At 43.4% G+C, this 18,206-nt stretch overlaps 1 protein-coding gene across 1 annotated transcript in view; it reads right to left on the bottom strand.

Moving 5' to 3' along the window:
• The window catches only part of LOC140385513 (epidermal retinol dehydrogenase 2-like), a 38,635-nt gene that overhangs the window by 8,767 nt on the left and 11,662 nt on the right, over positions 1 to 18,206 (bottom strand). The window contains exons 3-5 of the mRNA XM_072467742.1: positions 7,733 to 7,832; positions 6,885 to 7,029; positions 4,336 to 4,461 (exon numbers count right to left, since the gene is read on the bottom strand). Of these exons, the coding sequence (XP_072323843.1) occupies positions 4,336 to 4,461; positions 6,885 to 7,029; positions 7,733 to 7,832 (371 nt within the window). The remainder of the gene's footprint in view (positions 1 to 4,335; positions 4,462 to 6,884; positions 7,030 to 7,732; positions 7,833 to 18,206) is intronic.

Raw genomic sequence — 18,206 nt, 5'->3', positions numbered from 1 at the left:
GAGTCATCTGAGGAGGGAGTACAAAATGAAACAGGTGTTGAGCAACGTTCTCTCAAGAAATATTCAGACTATGGGTCTGCAGTTACACACATAAATGTCACTGGTGTCTTTGACGGACTGGATGAAAGTGTGTTGATGAGGTAAAAACCAGACTGACAGCTCTTTTACAGATCATTTGTCAACCAGCTGGGATAATGAGTACCAGCAGGCGTCTCAAAAGAGTTGTTGAACATGGGTCCAGCTGTTGCAGGAACATCTCATGTGACTTCCAGCCAGATGTCCAAGGCAAGCATTATCTCAAAAGCTTCATACCACCCAATACAACCTGCACATCACAGTTGTTCAGCCCACTCGAGAGCACTTTGACACAGCCTTAGATTACAGAGCAAGACAGCCGTTCTTCACCAGAGGAAATACTGGAGTAGAGCTGTGAGCACATGATTAGTGTAACAACACAAAACAAATATTGACTATTTTGCTCCTCTTTGGTGGTGGGATTTTTAATTGGGTGGAGCCATGGAAAGATAATCAATGCTGGGAGGGGCAGTGCGTGTTGTTTCTGATTGCGCATTGTAAAGAGGTGTCTTGTTCACTTTCTCTGGGTCTTCAAATAATGCAGGGACTATGGTCTGCTGCAAAATGATCTGGACTTTGACCTGGTAAGGATGGTGAAATTGTCAACATTCAGTATTGTGGTGATATGCATCACTGTAAATACACAAGGGGTTAATGTAGATACACTAGGACACTGTAAATACACTGGGACTAAATAAACACTAGAAGGAGCACCAGAGACATCATGACACACAGACATTCAACCAATAGGCCAGTACGATAGGACATGACCAATGGGCAATCAAGACACACCGAGACGTGACATAAGGGGGCTACCCATATAAAAGGACAGGGCACACATGCTCTTTCTTTTTCCAAAGGCGACACTCAGAGACACAGGGGCATATCAGTGAAGCATCACATCCACCGCATGGATTAGAGCAGACTGGTTAGTTAGATCAAGTTACTATAGTAAGATTAGCAGGAGAGTCGAACCCAAGTAGGAGAATTGTTAACTGTTCAATAAATGTGTTAAATCTATCTCCAAGTCTGAACCTTCCTTTGTTAGAGTATACATCAAGGAAGCAGCTTATGCTCCGTGAAGAAGCATAACACAAGTATCATTACTCCTCAGAAACTGACAGTGACTTCAGGAATCCACATTCCTGCAGTTAAGCAGGGAAATCCAGAAGTAGCCAGTGATTCTATGCTTCTCCAGTAGGGGGCTGTTGAGGCACCTGCCACAATGCAGTTTGAAAAGTCATGGAGCTGACAAAAGCTTCCATTTTAAATGTTTTTAGTCACTCTGTAGAAACCTTGAATAAGTTACACCCTGGTGAATGGCGTGTAACTAGGTTTTTAAATAGAACACTAAGTTCCTATTTACTGCTAAATATCCCCACTGGCCCAGAGTGAGCAATTTTACATTTGTTGAATGTCGAGAATCTCTATGATAAAGAAAATCCACATCTTTTAACTTTTTTTAAAGTTTATGAGATTGTACTTTCTGGCTTAATTCCATGTGCATGTCCCAATCATTTATTTTGTTATATGTAAAACCTAATTAAAAGTGAAAGGTTCAGTGGTTTTACTTCCTAGCCTTCTGTCGGATTCAAATTGACAGCAGAAAAGGGGAAATTCACAGAGCAGAGATTGCTACATCTTTGTAGATAGCTTTCTTCAAGGTTAGCAGCGAGTCTTGTTGCTTTGCTTCTGGCTCTGAAATCCAACTCATTAAATGCATCTTATTCCCCAGATAATACTCATCAACATGCAGAAAAATACCTCTGTGGATAGGATATCATTTCCTGTTCATGTATTGGTTTTGATGCTTCCAGCCTGAATGCCTGCTCAAGTTCCCAGTCTACTGCACTGGATGTTTGGAAAGCCCTCAGCTACTAAAAGTTCTGGGTTGCTTCCAGCTACCAGCTCAGTTTCATTGTTCAGGATTGAATCTAGCATTGTGTATATTAGATATGTAACATGGCAATTAAAAAAACAATTTTTGATGTATTCTCATCAGATTTTTATCCCAATCTACTCAAGGATAGCGCAAACCTCCCCTAGACTTAATAGACCAGAGGTTAAAAGCCCAGGGATAAATAACAGCTTCAACATTTCAGATTTTTTTGTATTCTGTAGCATAGCATTTAGTTTCAGAATTGAAAAAATGTAAAACCATCTGCCATGAATGTGGAATTCTGATTTCTCTTATGTTTAAATTTTCAATGCAAATTTCATCTGGAAGACGTAGAACTGTAAGCCATTCGACTCATTGACTTCTCCGGTCAGAAGGGGGACAAGCTAGCATAGGATTAGATGGTGTTTTGTGCCAATCAAACTTCTCAGATAATGAAGCCATCCACGCCTGCGTACAGCAGGAACTGGGCAACATTCAGGTTTGGGCTGAATGTGGAAATGACAGGTTGATGCACGATCAATCACTATTGATGCGAGATTGTAGTCCAATGAAAGGCTTTAATGACCAAGTAGTTACCCCAGCTGCTCCGGTACAGAATGACTGCTGTGGGTGAAACACAGACTCTTACGCTCCTCCTACTGGGCGGAACCAGCAGGCAGGTTCTACCATTCATACTACAGTACAAGGTACATCCCACCTAGGTACTGCGATACCCCTAATATAGCCTACCACACAGGTAACATTAGTCATGCCACAGAAGTGCCAGACAATGACTATCTCCAATAAGGTGCTAACCACCTCTTGATACTGTTACCATCACTGAATTTACCTACCGTAAGCATACTGGCAGTCACCATTCACCAGAAGTTTAACTGCCAGTCACATAAATACTGTGGTAACAAGAGCAGGTCAGGAACGGAGTACTCTGCAGTGAATACCTCATCTCCTGTCTCCCCAAAGCTTTTCACCACCTACAATGGAATACTTTCCATTTAAATGGATGACTGCAACTTCAAGTACACTCAAGAAGCTGGACACCATACAGGACAAAGCACCCTGCTTTATTGGCAACCCATCTACCATGTTAAACATCGACTCCATCCACCACCGTGCATCAGGACTGAAGAATGTAGCACCTATCCATGGACTGTAGCACTCGCCCAAACTACTTCAATGGCACCTGATGAACCCATGCCTGACCTCTGCTACTTAGAAGATTAAGAGCAGCAGATGCAAGGGAGTACCATCACCTGCAAGTTCCACAGCATGTCACAGACTATCCTGGTTTGAAAATATTTCCTCACAACTTCTTCACTGATGAGTCAGAATCTTGGAATTCCATTCCGCGTAGCACTGTGCAAGTACCTCAAATATATGGACTGCAGCAGTTCTGGGAAACAGCTCACCACCACCTTCTCAAGGGCAATCAAGTGGTCAGCAATAAATACTGGTCTTGCATCCCATGAAGGAATTTAAAAAGTAATTCTTTGTTGCTTTGTTATTAGATTTGAAAACTGTTAGCAATACTTTTGTTTTCTTATACCAAGGAACCATTTTTGCCTCGTGGAAGTGTATGCGAGTGATGAAAGTGATCTTATAATCCCTGTCCATGAAATAAAAGAAGCGGCCTAATGGTCATACTTTGTTTTTGGTCACAAAAGAATTCCTTGGAATAATTTAGTCACTTCATAAGCACACTTTCTCAAAAAACAGGCATGTGCATTCACAATAAATTAATTCTCCACTTCATTCCCTCTTCATTGCTTTTTGCATCGTGTGGGCAACTACAACATGAAGCTGTTTCCTATAATTGGTCAGGTTTTTACTGTATTCAGTAGTGCACAAATACACTATTCAATTATTAGTTCTCTTCCATACAAGAATATAGATGCTGGGAGTTCTGGAACATAGTGTCCCTACAGTGCAGAAATAGGCCATTGGGCCCATCGAGTCTGCACTGACCCTTGGAAAGAGTACTCTACCTAGGTCCATGCCCCCACCCTATCCCCTTAACACAGTAACCCTACCTAACTCTTTGGACACTAAGGGCAATTTAGCATGGCCAATCCACCTAACTTGCACATCTTTGGACTGTGGGAGGAAACCCACGCACACACGGGGAGAAAATGCGAACTCGATACAGACAGTTGCCCGAGACTGGAATTGAACCCGGGTCCCTGGCACTGTGAAACACTGTGCTACCATGCCACACATGAAGAATTTTCATGAAGAAAAAAATTCATAAAAAGCAGTTGTAATAATGGAGATTTATCATATTCAACAATTATGACTGCTTAAAAGACCATATAAAAATGAATTGCAGAACTACTGCATCATAGACGGAGATAAGCTGTACTTACTTTTGAATAGCATGGAAAAAATATAAGCTGCGTGGCATCACAAGAAGCACTTGTTCCTGTAAAATGGCATTCACAATCTTTTTGGTAGCATAGTTTGGATCTAAAATGGGAATAAGGTGTGGCCACCTGTATAGAAATTGAGTATAAATTATGAGGTGAATGCCTTAGTTCGATTGTTCACAATTTGTCCATCAAAAGAGTAGCATGCAGGTTTTCAAGAGTAAACTAAAAGTTGTCAACCATCCAAAAACAGTTTGAGAAATCCTGCTAAAGTACATACTAAAAAAACCCACAGGTTTTCTTCAAAGTTGTTCATAAGGATCTCCCTGCAGTTGGACAAGTTTCTTTGCCAGTGACAGCCATCACCGATACTTGGGGATTGGAGGGGGGAGGGGGATGGGGGGGGGGGGGGGGGGGGGGGAAGAGGGAGAGGGAGAGGGAGAGAGAGAGAGAGAGAGAGAGAGCGCTGACTGATGGTGATTTAACCTGAGGATTATCAAACTTCAGGCGAGGGGAGAGGTTGAGAATGCAGGCCTTCATGAATAATCTCAGCCGATATGGAAATAAGTGCAATAAAGGCTTCTTGGTGGGGCTTGATGTCTGCCATGAGTCAATTGGTAGCACAGTAACCTCTGAATCACAAGATGCTGGGTTCGTGCCCCAATCCAGGGCTTGAGCACAAAAAAAAAAATCAAGGCCGGTGCTCCATGCAACAATGAGGGATCCATTCATGGTGCAAGATGCTGCGTTTCAATTAGCATCTTAAATCGGGGCCCTCTCTGTCTGCTCAGGCGGATTTGGAAGATCTAAGGCACTATTTTGAAGAAGGGCAGGTGAGTCCCAGTGTCCTGGCTATCCCTCAATCAACATACATATTTTTTGAAAAAACAGATTATCTGGCTATCACATGGTTGTTTCTGAGAGTTTGCTGAGCGCAGATTAGTTGCCGTAATTCCCATATTACAATAGTGACTATGGGCATGATCGAATGCCCTAGTCTCGCCTGACTCGGTGATGCGCGAGGCTGTTAAATCTCTCGCAAGATGTACGACGCTCGGAACACCTCGTGAGATCCAACAATATCTTGCGAGAGACCACGATCTGGATCTCCCCTTGCTGCGTGAGATCCAGGTTTAAGTGAGCCATTAGGCTTATTTAAATATGTCGATGCCAGATTTGCTCGAGGCCTAGGAATGAATGGCAGCACCTGGCAGAACTCATCATGGCGCCGTTTAGCACGGGTCTACACAAATGTGGACCAGGCGTAACGGTACCTGTGGGGGGGGGGGTCTCCTAGGCTATTGGAGGCCCCTGGGTGGTCAGGCTCCAGGCAGGGTAGTACACTGGCACTTCCGCTGCCACCTGGGCACTTTTGACACTGCCAGCCAGGCACTCAGCTGGGTTTGTCAGTGCAGGAAATGAGATAAGTGCTGCCTCGGTGGGGCATTCCCAACTGGGTCCCATTTGATAGCGGGATCGTTCTTGGGCCTACTATTCACGCCCAAAATAGGACCTTTTTTTGTGCTTTAAATTGCACCCTATTACTTCGAAACAGAGGTGAGAAATTTGACAATGCTATCATGCCACCAGCAGAGGAAAGCAAAACTCTTCCTGCAAGCCTTCAAGAGAAAGCTGGACTACTTGCTAACTGCTGCATAAATTGAAACACGATAAAGATAAATGGATTTATTGTAAACAAATAATTTTTGAGTGAGATCTTCTGGATTGTTTTGATCACTTGAGGGAGCCGAGGAGGAATTTTACAGATTTTTTTCTCTTTTCGCTCCAGAGCTTTTCTGCTCGTTTGCCTCTCTTGAGGTAGTTAGGACGTGTTTAGTCATAGTTCTCAGGCATTACGAATGTCAACAGGCTTGACAGATCAGCTGATCCTTTCCTGTCTGTAATTTTCATATTTTAATTGTGGAGTCACATTTTTAGGTTTTGTGCATTTAAAGCTAAAAATATTTTTGGAATTGATTTGGCTTCTGCCTTTAGTATTGTGTCGTGGCCCTCAGGTTAAATCACCACCTATCAGCTCTCTCTCAAAAAGGGGAGAAGCAGCCTATGGTCTTCAGGGACTAGGGCAACTTTCACTATGGAACCCTCATTTAAAGAAAACACAATTACTGCATGATCTTGACCCTCATAATCTATTTATTTTGTTGCACTCATTTCAATCTTTTAAATGTGTAATTTTAAACATTGCAACCTTTTAAAAAAAAAAAAATCCATCACCCCGGTCTGACTCCCTTTATTGCTGACATTGGTTTCCCACCTCCTCTGCTACACTTTCTACCTAATGGGATTTTCTCTTGGTACGTCTCTTTGCCTTGTGCATTTAGAATGATCCCATGCACTGGGAGCCAACATACTTTCACTTGGTACAATTCAGATTCATTAGCTGGAATGATAAATTTTCACTGCAAGACTACTGATGAGAATGCCACAACACTAACATTTCAAGTTTTAAATATCACATTCAGCCAAGCTTGCGTGATTAAAGTTGAAAATAAAGATGACAAATGTATTGAATCAACATGTCTACCTACTTGGTATTGCAGCCATCAAACATGCCAGTGTTTATGAAGTATGGGCAAACAATAGTCGTCTTGATGCCATTTTTCCCTGAAACCAGCAATTCTAGTGCAACAGACTCAGCAAAGCCAACTGCTGCAAACTTGCTTGAACAATAATCTGTAAATGATGAAATACACTCATTATTCACCAAACATACATGGGAATCAGTATTAGAAGGACAGTTTAAAGAAATTCAAAACGGATTAGCATCCAGTTTCAATTAGTAAATTGGTCCACTATAAATCCGCATAAAATATGACTGCTTCATACATGTGCACTTTTATTGTTTACTCTCTTCCCATTTGTTTCCTCGAGTTTAATACTTTAAGAGATAAACCTGGTGATGATTATAGTAACCTCACATTAAGTGTGAGAAGTTGTTGCACAGAATTATTCATTTTATGTTCTCAGAATAAAAAGTTATGATGATTCCAATTTTTGACAATACATAAAGCAGTGACATTCAATATTGGAATTATTAGGTGCTAGATTATAGGAAATCGTCACTGACAAGCCTAAAGGTCTATGGGCAGCTATCAACGAGACAAACAGTGAATGCTAATCTTCCACTGTTAGTAAAATCTGTGTCTGTGTATTATATGGGTATTTTGTTTCTGTAATTATAATAGTGGAAAATGTTCACATTTTTAAGAAAAGCAAGAGTTTAACTCTTTGATATTAAATACTTCAAAAATAGGTACAAATTGAAATGTAGAAAATAGCAATTTAAAGCTATGCAAATCCTGTTGTGTTGTACAATATTCTCAGCCTAAATATTATGATCCCCCAAATCCCCAGAAACCACAGAAGCTAGTCTTACCTGCCAATCCATTGACTGGAAACAATCCTCCCGAACTGGCAATGCTAACCAGATGTCCATGGTTGCTGGCAATCATTGCAGGTAGGAATGCTTTATAGGTCTAAAGACAGTGAACTCACAGAATTATGGAGTGGACTGCAATTGGTGTACTTAAAACTACAAGAATCACTAATGAGGAAGAGGACAAAGACATTTTGGAAAATACGTTTACAACTTATTTCTCCCCTCCAGAATAGCAAACTTCCCCAGATTATTTACATTAATTGCTGTTAAATGAAATAAACCAGAGTCAGTGAACCAAACAGGAAAAAAAAAGTGAGGTATACAATGGATCAATGTATTACAAACATCTACTAAAACGATACGAATACTAAAAAGCAGAAAATATAACACACGGACATTTTGGGCTGGAGTCTCAGCCGCCCTCCGCCGAATTCCCGATGTGGCGGACAATGCAGCATCGGGGGAAAAAAAAAACAGGATTGGCACTGGCACCGATTGGTTTCCGATGTTCAAGTCCCGCGCTATTCTCTGGTCCTCTAGGCCGATAATCACACGGGTGCGAATTGGTGCAGGTCCTGACAAGCGTGTATGTGACACAGTGGACCTCGCGGTGGACCAAGGGGGTAACTCTTGAGCCAAGGGGGTAACAAATCAGAGGGCCACCCTTCCCACCACAATGCAAGACCTTCCCAGCCCACCCCTACCAGAGACCCCATGATTAAAGAGATACCCCATATAAACCTCCCGTCTGGAAGCCCCGCAGGAGAGCAACCCCCATCTGGAAGTCACCCAGAAGAGAGACCCCTGTCAGGAAGCCTCCCAGAAGGGAGACTCCCCAACTGGAGGCCCCCTAGAAAAGGGAGACCCCCGCCTGGAGGCTCCCCAGAAGAGAGACAATAGGCTGGATTCACCGGTCACCGACGCCGAAATTGCGATCGGCGAACGGCTGGAGAATCCAAGTTTCCGATCAAATCGGGAGCAGCCCCGTTTTCACGATGCTTCACCTCTTCCAAAGCAGCGTACTTGGAGAGTACGCCGCGCCATGTATCGATGGTCTCAGGACATTGCCTGAGGCCCACCCCCCGATGCTCTGTCCCCGACTGCCCGAGTTCCCGACGGCGTGGGTCTCTCATGGTCTCATCCGTTGGGATTTGAGCGTGGCGGCTGCGGACTCAGTCCAGCACCACCACAGCCGGGGGAGGGATGATCCGCGGGCAGGGGCACTGTGGGGGTGGGGGGGGCGGGTCTGAGGCTCGTGAGCCTGCCGAAGGGGGGGGGGCACTATTTTGTGGGCCAGGTCCGCGGGCTGCGTCCAACATGTAGCACGGCATGGCCGCTGCAAGCCCCCGCCATACGCATGCTCGGCCACGGACACGGCATTTCTAGGGGCATATCGGCAGGTTTTCTGACGCAAAATGCCACTGTTCCCATGCCAGCGTGGGGACTAAGCCCCAGAATCGGAGAATCCATCCTAATGTTTATAAACATCAAGCTGTGATTGACACTCCCTGGACCACATCAAACAGAGTTAAGTGCTTTCGACTCACCTCCCTTGACGCTTGAGTGACTTTGAAGAAGTCAGCAGTAAAACCAACAGAAAACACTTAACTCTGATGTGTCCAGGAGCTGCGAAAACCTGATGTTTTATAAACATTGCAGTTAATTTCAGAGCTGACTACTTCAAAGTCACTCAACTGTGAAGGGAGATGAATGAAACAATGCTGACAGCTGGGTATGTGTTGAAGCTGTCATTCACAGTCTAGTAATATGAATATCAAAGAGAATGAATGAATGGTTTGCAGATCAAAGATCTGAGGGGGTTTAAACCCAGCAGACTGGCTTTCTCTTTTCAGGAATTGACAACTGGTACTTCCTGTGCCTGAGCCAGATATATTGCCCAGGTAGTTTTAAAGCAGTGATTGTTTTCACTGCCTCCATCTGGACTGCTCTCTTTCCAGACAGGAGTCTCTCTTCTGGGGGTCTCTGAAAATCCCAGCAGATGGTTGAATTGCATTGCGAGGGAGAGGGCTAAATTGCATGGAGGGGAGGGAAGCCGCCGGACCTCACTATCGAGCCGTTCATTCATAATGGCGGCCCGATGGCGGGATTTCCTATTGAATCCCTCGAAATGAATAAATTTGCATGGTGAAGAATTGGGATTCGCTTCCTGACTGAGAGCGCAAATCAGATGCAATTCCACTCCGGCGGGAGAACATAATCTCCCAGAGAATCCTAACCGTTGCCTGCTTTTTAATCAAACAGAATCCAACAAATACTTTATCCTACAATACATTGCAGGGGCTTTTCACAGTAACTTCTTTGAAGCCTACTTGTGACAATAAGCAATTATTATTATTATTAGATAAAACAATTTAATCTAAAATTATTCACAAGCTAGTTTTATATACATATTTGCACTGTTGCAAAGCAATTTAAGGTGCACAATTTTGCAAAAGTAGTACAATTACTCCGAATTCAGGCCAACAATCTGAATTTTCAGAAGGCATTCAAGATGTTACAAAAGATGTTTTTAAACATGATTAGGGCTCATAGGATGCGGGTAATATATTAGCATGGATTGAGGATTGGTCAACAAACAGAAAACAGAGAATAGGAATAACAGCATAATTGTTTGGATTACCATGTTACAACCTAATGGGATGTCACAAGCACATGTATTTGGGACTAGCTGTTTAAATCTAAACCTATGACCTAGATGAGTAGGTGGAATAAATATTTCCAATCTGATTTTGTCTGAGCTAGGATAAGCTGATGATGTAAAGAGACTGCAAAGGGACATAGGCAGGCAAAGTGATTGGGGAGATGGTAGTAGACAAAGTGTAACAGGGAGAAATGTAAAATTATCCACTTAGTGGGAAGGAAGAGCAGAATACTTTTAATAAGGTAAGAGACAAAGAATTGTTGGTGCTCAGAGGGATTTGCATGTTCTTATGTACGATCACATAAGGTTAATATACAGATGCAGCAAAGAATTAGGCAGGCCAATGTATTGTTAGCTTTCAGTACAAGTGGGTTGAATATAGGAGTAATAAAGTTGTAGTGTTGCTAATTGGCTGTTTGACTTTTAATTTGGCTGTTTAATTACGTTTGCTCAAGAGTCGCCAGGTATCTTTCGACACCGCCACAAGGTTCAGAACCAAATACTGATCAAAGACTCGATACACCAGTTAGTAAGTTCAAAAGCAATGCTCATTTATTTACACACAGTCAAATCTACTAATGTATAAACTCTACAAACTAAACTACCACTATTACTAAAGCCTATACTTAGCTTCAGGTGCCCACTCAGTCAGAGGAACAATGGCCGTTGCTCGGTTCTGAGGCTGCTGGGTTGAGATGTTTACAGGATAGCAACTAGGAGCGTCTATCTCGTAGCGTGCATTGACTTAGAACTTACTTGGTCTGGTGTAGCTGCTAGGCTGGTCTCTCTCTTTGCTGAGAGCCAAAGCCAAAGAAGAAAGATTCTCCCTTGGGGAATACCTATTATACTAAAAAGGGCTTTGCGGCTTTTGGGTATGCCTTGAACTTGGCCTCAATTAATTGGGCCTTTCCCAATCATTCGTATCGATCCTCCTCCAATAGAGGGATGGTTCCCTGGTTGCTGGGCGTGTCCTAGGTGACCGTTGGCCTGCTTTGTTTTAGTCTCTTCTGGCGCTGGGGTGTCTGCCGTAACATTGTAACATCTAAATGATTCCCTTTTGTCCCTGGAGATGGCTCATTAGTATGTAGATTGCTTAGCAGTTTCTGTCCTGTCTGAGAGCTTAAGGTTCTAATCAACAGACAGACCTTGCACCTGCTTGTTTCTTAGTATTGTCCAATTTTCCCTGCATTCTTTGCAAGTATCCATTTTGTAATCGGGACGTGGCCATCCCAGATGGCTACAGTAGCAATTACTTGGGAGTACCATGTACAGTTTTGATTTTCTTTCCTAAGAAAGGAAATACCTGCCTTGCAGTGAGTGCCCAAATCGATCACTAAGGTGTGTCCTGTAAGAAAAGGTTGTCCTACAAGGAGATATTGAGTAGAATGGACTGATGTTCTCCAGAGTTGAAAATAACAAGTGCGATCTCATTGTAACATATAAACATTCTCAGGAGGATTGAAGAACAAATGTTGAGAATCCATTTTCTCCAGCTGGAGTAATTACAACTAGGCGTCATAAGCTCTGCATAAGGGACCAGCCATTTAGGCCTGAGGCGAGGAGAAATTTCTTCATTCAGAGGGTTGGGAACCTTTGGAATTCTCTACCCTAGAGGACTATGGATTCTCCGTTGTTTATAATATTTAAGGCCGAAAGCAATAGATTTGTGGGCATTAACTGAATCAAGGGATATGAGGATAAAATGGAAAGTGGAATTGATAGATCAGTCATGATCTTATTGAATTGCAGAGCAGGCTAGTGGCATCATATGGTCTTCTCCTGCTCTATATGTTCTTATGTGAACCAAGCTAAAAGCAGCAGCACCTCCACAGTGCTTTGGGCATTACATCTTTTGCACAAGCCTACATGGAACCGTTTTCAGAAACAAGAATAGATTTTTCTCTTTATTGTGTCTGGGGAATACACTGGAGGTGCAATCAGTCTACCAACAGCTGAAATTTCTGTGTCAGGATATCAGAGATTTGAGCAACTTTTTAGGTCATTATCATATAGTTCAGAGCAGGGCCAAAATATACCATTGTAGTCGCTGGAGTCTGCCATTTGCATTAATTTATGCATAATGGGAACTTCTACACAAATTCAGACTACATCTATAGCTATCAGCAATAGTTTGGAGCCATGTGAACTTCAAACCAGGTTACAGAAAAGCTGAAGCCTTTAAGAAAAATATTAATGAAGTTACATGGATCCAAGCTGAAGCCTTTAAGAAAAATATTAATGAAGTTACATGGATCCAAGCAAAGAGAATATAGGCAAACACAATCATGTTATCATGAAATCCATAATTTTATATTGCTAAACAATATTGTATTAGTTAATGCAAATGGCAGACTCAAGCAACCTATGTTGCATGTTCGAAATTGAAAAACTAGCAGCTGAAAGAATTTTGATACTCTTCAAAAATAGCCACTGAGCTGGTGACTCAAGCAGAGGGCAGGGCAACCCAGATTCCCACTCACCAAAGTCCCTCTTCCCAGGTACTTTCTCAACTGGTTTACTCTATTCTTATTTAAGTTTTAGCACCATTGCTGTGGTGGGGAAGAAGTAAGCAAAGTGGAAGTGACCAAAAATATAAATAATTGTAACCACGGTGCCGTTTTTGCCCTCTCCCGCTATTCATCGGCCTCATTACGCTTGAGTGAGAGGGCAACGAGGCCAGAGAATTGTACTCCAGGTCTTGACAATATAGAAGTTTAAAAAAAGAAAATTCAAAAGCAGCTAGCTTTACTAAATCAGTTTAATTTGCTGCTCACTTCTAAAGTTTGACCATTTTGGAATTAGCAATGGTAAGGGATTGTAATTTTCATAAAGGGAGTCAGCTAGCTCAGTTGGCTGGATGACTGGTTTGTGATGTAGAGCATTGACAACAGTGTTACAATTGTGTTACATGCTGCATGTTAGGAAGCTTCGGAGCAGAAACACACAAAAAAACAAACCAGCAGCCTGCGGTTCGAAACATCAAAGACTTCCAGGAGCCACTGAGCTGGAAGTGGCAGACTTTGATTTAATCCATCAGGGTGTTATACGTGGGATGGTTGGGGGTGGGGTGGAGTGGGGGGCATAGGTTACCTTCTGCAATTAATGCATGTTAAAAAAAAAGTCCAAAAAAATGAACATGTTCATTGAAAGATTTAACTCATTGCCCTTAAAGTGGTGACAATTTTAGACCCAAGTATGCCTTTCTGCTGAGCGTAGAATTTAAGCATATGGAACAGATTACTGGTTGTGGAATAAAAAAGCTTAATGGATTTTAATAAGGCACTCAACAGGGGTTATCTACAAATAGAATCCAGGGTTGTTGGAAATGTAGCAAGGAAATAACACTATGGGCTTGTTGGACCGAACACTGTCTGCCAGCTGAGTACTTCCAATAGTTTCGGATTTTATTTCTAGTTTCCAGCATCCTCCAGATTGTGCCTTCCTGTTACCAGCATGTTTTATAGGTTATGCCCTGGAACTGAATTAACAACAACACTATAGTCTGTTGAACCTGGTTTGATCTTCCACGTGGATTGTGCTGGATGCCGATTCCATCTTCAACTCATGAAAACTGTAAAAGTACTGCCTGGGGAGACAGCATGTTATAATGTAAACATTGTATTTAACCTTCGAATATGATTGATAGTAAGACAGAAATTGTTGCTATGTAACTAAGGACACCAATATTCATAGTTCTGCAAAAAAACTTCATATTTGTCATTTATGTCTTTCTCATGTTCCTCTTCCTCGCCCATAAAGTTATAAGCCATTAACAGTATCTTTGATATAATAAATATATGCTGCTTTCCCCTTGAGCGAGAAAGAAGAGAGAGAAAAGGAGCGAGAAAGACGAGAGAGAAAAGGAGCGAGAAAGACGAGAGAGAAAAGGAGCGAGAAAGACGAGAGAGAAAAGGAGCGAGAAAGACGAGAGAGAAAAGGAGCGAGAAAGACGAGAGAGAAAAGGAGCGAGAAAGAAGAGAGAGAAAAGGAGCGAGAGAGAAAAGGAGCGAGAAAGAAGAGAGAGAAAAGGAGCGAGAAAGAAGAGAGAGAAAAGGAGCGAGAAAGAAAAGGGAGAAAAGAGAGGGAGGGAGGAGAAAAGAGAGGGAGGGAGGAGAAAAGAGAGGGAGGGAGGAGAAAAGAGAGGGAGGGAGAAAAGAGAGGGAGGGAGAAAAGAGAGGGAGGGAGAAAAGAGAGGGAGGGAGAAAAGAGAGGGAGGGAGAAAAGAGAGGGAGGGGGAAAAGAGAGGGGGAGAAGAGAGGGGGAAAAGAGAGGGGGAAAAGAGAGGGGGAAAAGAGAGGGGGAAAAGAGAGGGGGAAAAGAGAGGGGGAAAAGAGAGGGGGAAAAGAGAGGGGGAAAAGAGAGGGGGAAAAGAGAGGGGGAAAAGAGAGGGGGAAAAGAGAGGGGGAAAAGAGAGAGAGAGAGAAAAGAGAGAGAGAAAAGAGAGGGAGAAAAGAGAGGGTAAAGAGAGCAGGAGAAGAGAGAGAGAGAGAGAGAGAGAGAGAGAGAGAGAGAGAGAGAGAGAGAGAGAGAGAGAGAGAGAGAGAGAGAGAAAAGAGAGAGAAAAGGATTGGCACTCAGCATCCTCTCCTCCTGGTTCATGTTCGGACGAACGGGCAACTGGTTTGAGCCCCGGCTGCTCCTGCATCATCTGATTCTGCCAGCCCTGCAGTTCCCCATGGTCTGCACCAGTGACTGGGGCATGCTCTGCAGCACCTCAGCCATGCCCACCTGCGACTGGGACAAGCTCCATCGTGCCTTGGCTGTGCCCATCCGAGAGCGGGACTCATCAAGGTCGGCCTGGTATTGGGTGACATCCCCCAGCGAGTCGGACATTCTGCCGAGACCCTCAGCCATGGCCGTCACCGACTATGCGATGCCTTGGACACCTTCACTCATGACACCGACGACGTGCAGCAGGCTCTCCACTGCAGTCGCCACCCTAACAGTGTTGGCCTCGGTGCCACGCATTGCCCGTAACCTCTGGGACTCCTCGAAGCGGCTATGGATCCGCTGGAGTGACACTGACATCTCCCTCGGAATGTCTCGGCCGCTCCCTATTTTCTCCATCAGCTCCGGGTAACCCACTTTCATTGGCTCAGCATCAGGCAGGGAACCATCTGGGTCTTGGGATCCAGCAGACATCTGCGGTTTTGCCTGGGGGTTCCTGCCTCCACCTAATGTACATCAGCAGCCGAGTGGTACTGACCAGATTGTGCTCCAGAAGCCTGACCACTAACATTTCCCACTGATGTGTGGTCATGGGGCAGCAGGGGCGGGGGGGAATTGCTCTCTACTCCCTCGTGTTGCCCGGTGTAGGTCATTGACCTTCTTCCTGCACTGCTGGCCAGTCCTTTTGATCATACTGTTGGAACAAATGATTGCCGCTACCTCATCTCAGGCAGCACTGGCTGCCTTGAGGCTCACCCTCCGGGACCCCTGGGGGAAACAGAACATCCCCCTGGTCTCCACCACCTCCAGCAGCCTCCCGAGGTCAGCATCCCCGAATCCTGGGGCTGGTCTCCTCAGCGCCATTATTGCGAGCTGGCTAGGGTTTGTTGAGCAAGGGCAGTTTAAGTGCTGCTCGACCTTGTTAGCGGGGGGGCTGGCGAGGAGCACGGTCCCGACAAATCAGCTGGCGAAGCGTTGTTTGTAGCGAGAAGCCCATGAGGCTTTGTTAAGTGGACCAATTATTACATTGCCGGTTCCGCTGGGCCGGGAAGCTCGCGGCAATTCCCGCTCGCTACCACACTTGGAAAATTTTTCCAGAAAATCACGCCCCTTAGGTTGAAATTGCTAAGCTAGTAGCAGTTCTAACTGTGTTGTGGCACTTCCTCCCATGTGACTAGTGTCTTCTTTAAACCGAAACCAATTCAGACATACTTGTGGATATATTTACTTTGCTGAGTTTCTCAGTCATCCAGTGCAAAGGGAACAGAATAAAAGCCAGACACTTCCCATAAACAGGGCAAGGAGGAGGAAAATTAAACAGAGCTTTCTCATGGAGTTATTTATGATCATACATTCAAGAAAATAGAGAGACATAGTCTCAGAAAAATTCCATGTTCTTTTAGCTTAAATGCATTTTCCCTCGAAGTTATTTTATATGAAAGAAGCCACCCAACTTGATCACATTTGTGAACTTTAATCTAACTAGCAATCACGTTCTACATCTTATTATCACTTGCACCTCAGGTTCAATAAAATAAAGGTTAAGATTATTATTATTTTTTTTTTAAATACAACATGCTCTCAGGTAGTACTTCTATACTTTTCAGGAGTTGAAGATGGAATCACAAGACAACCCACGTGGAAGATTGAACAAGGTTCAGTAGACTTCAGTGTTGTTCCAATTTAGTTCCAGGGCATAACCTGTAAAACATGCTGGCAACACGAAAGAACTTGGAGGATGCTGGAAACTGGAAATAAAAACAACAAAAAACTGGAAATACTCAGCAGGTCTGGCAGCATCAGTGAGAAGAGAGAAACAAAGTTGCCATTTCAAAAATACTGCCAAACATGAGTAAATTGGCTACATATGTTACAACATTTTACATTTGCTTAGTATAATTTTGATGTACTCTCCTACGTGTGGCAACTTTGTCACAGCAAATTCGAGAGAAAATCAAAGGCCATTTGTGATAAATGTTAAACCATTACAGAAATCACAGTGAGGATCATGAAAAATCATGGGTCACATTTTATGATAACTGTTAAGTATCTTTTGCCACATTTTTGTGTTGTGGATTCCCCTGGTTCCCACAATAATAATAGTAATCTTTATTGTCACAAGTAGGCTTACATTAACACTGCAATGAAGTTACTGTGAAAAGCCCCTTGTCACCACATTCCAGCACCTGTTCGGATACACCGAGGGAGAATTCAGAATGTCCAAATTACCTAACAGCACGTCTTTCGGGACTTTGTGGGAGGAAACCAGAGACCCCGGAGGAAACCCATGCAGACACAGGGAGAACATGCAGATTCCACACAGACAGTGACCCAAGAGGGGAATCGAACCTGGGACCCTGGAGCTGTGAAGCAACAATGCTAACTGCTGTGCTACCGTGCTGCCCTCATTTGTCTGTTTTCATAGAATCAAAGGGCTATGGAGTTTACTGACATCTACAGCCTGCAGGCATCAACACATTTCAGCGAGTGCTTACATTCTGTTGCGCAGTGGCTACGTATCTGGGTCTTGGGAAGTGGACTAAACCCTTACATTGTTGCTTTCCATCTTGTGAATGGGGTTTGAAGGCAACTGTGGGATGCTCAGATTCAGCACTGCACCAGGAGCTTAAAAGCAGCTTGAAATGTGGTCTGAGTCAGCAGTGCGCTGGATGCAAAAGGTACTTTCTCATAAAAAGGGGGTGCACTGCCTAAGGAAAGGATAAGGGTGTGTTGTGAATGCCCAGTTCGTAATTCAAGTTTTTGAAGATAGACGTATAGTTTTAGCAGCTAAACTGTTAAACGCAAGATAAATGATTGAGAAACTGGTTATTTCTGAAGTGAATGCTATTCAAATAAGCTGGGAATTCATAACAATTACCCAATGTTTACTTTACGAGGTCAAAGGGAGAGGTGTACACTCAAACAATGAATGATCCATTTCTTGACCTCTTGGACAGGGTGCCTATTGTTACATTTATAAAATAAGCTAAAAGCTAGCAATTTTTGGAAAGAAGGTTATAAATAGAAATTATTCATTTGATTTTCTAGAATCAAGGAAAACTTTGGAATTTAATGTAGTTCATTCACATTTCTACCTGGCAACAGGCTGGGTGGAACACTGGTTACAGGTTTCTGTTGTTT

The sequence above is a fragment of the Scyliorhinus torazame genome, chromosome 11 (assembly GCF_047496885.1).
Source record: "Scyliorhinus torazame isolate Kashiwa2021f chromosome 11, sScyTor2.1, whole genome shotgun sequence".
In the NCBI taxonomy this organism is placed as follows: domain Eukaryota; kingdom Metazoa; phylum Chordata; class Chondrichthyes; order Carcharhiniformes; family Scyliorhinidae; genus Scyliorhinus; species Scyliorhinus torazame.
This window is presented reverse-complemented; position numbering and strand designations above follow the sequence as displayed.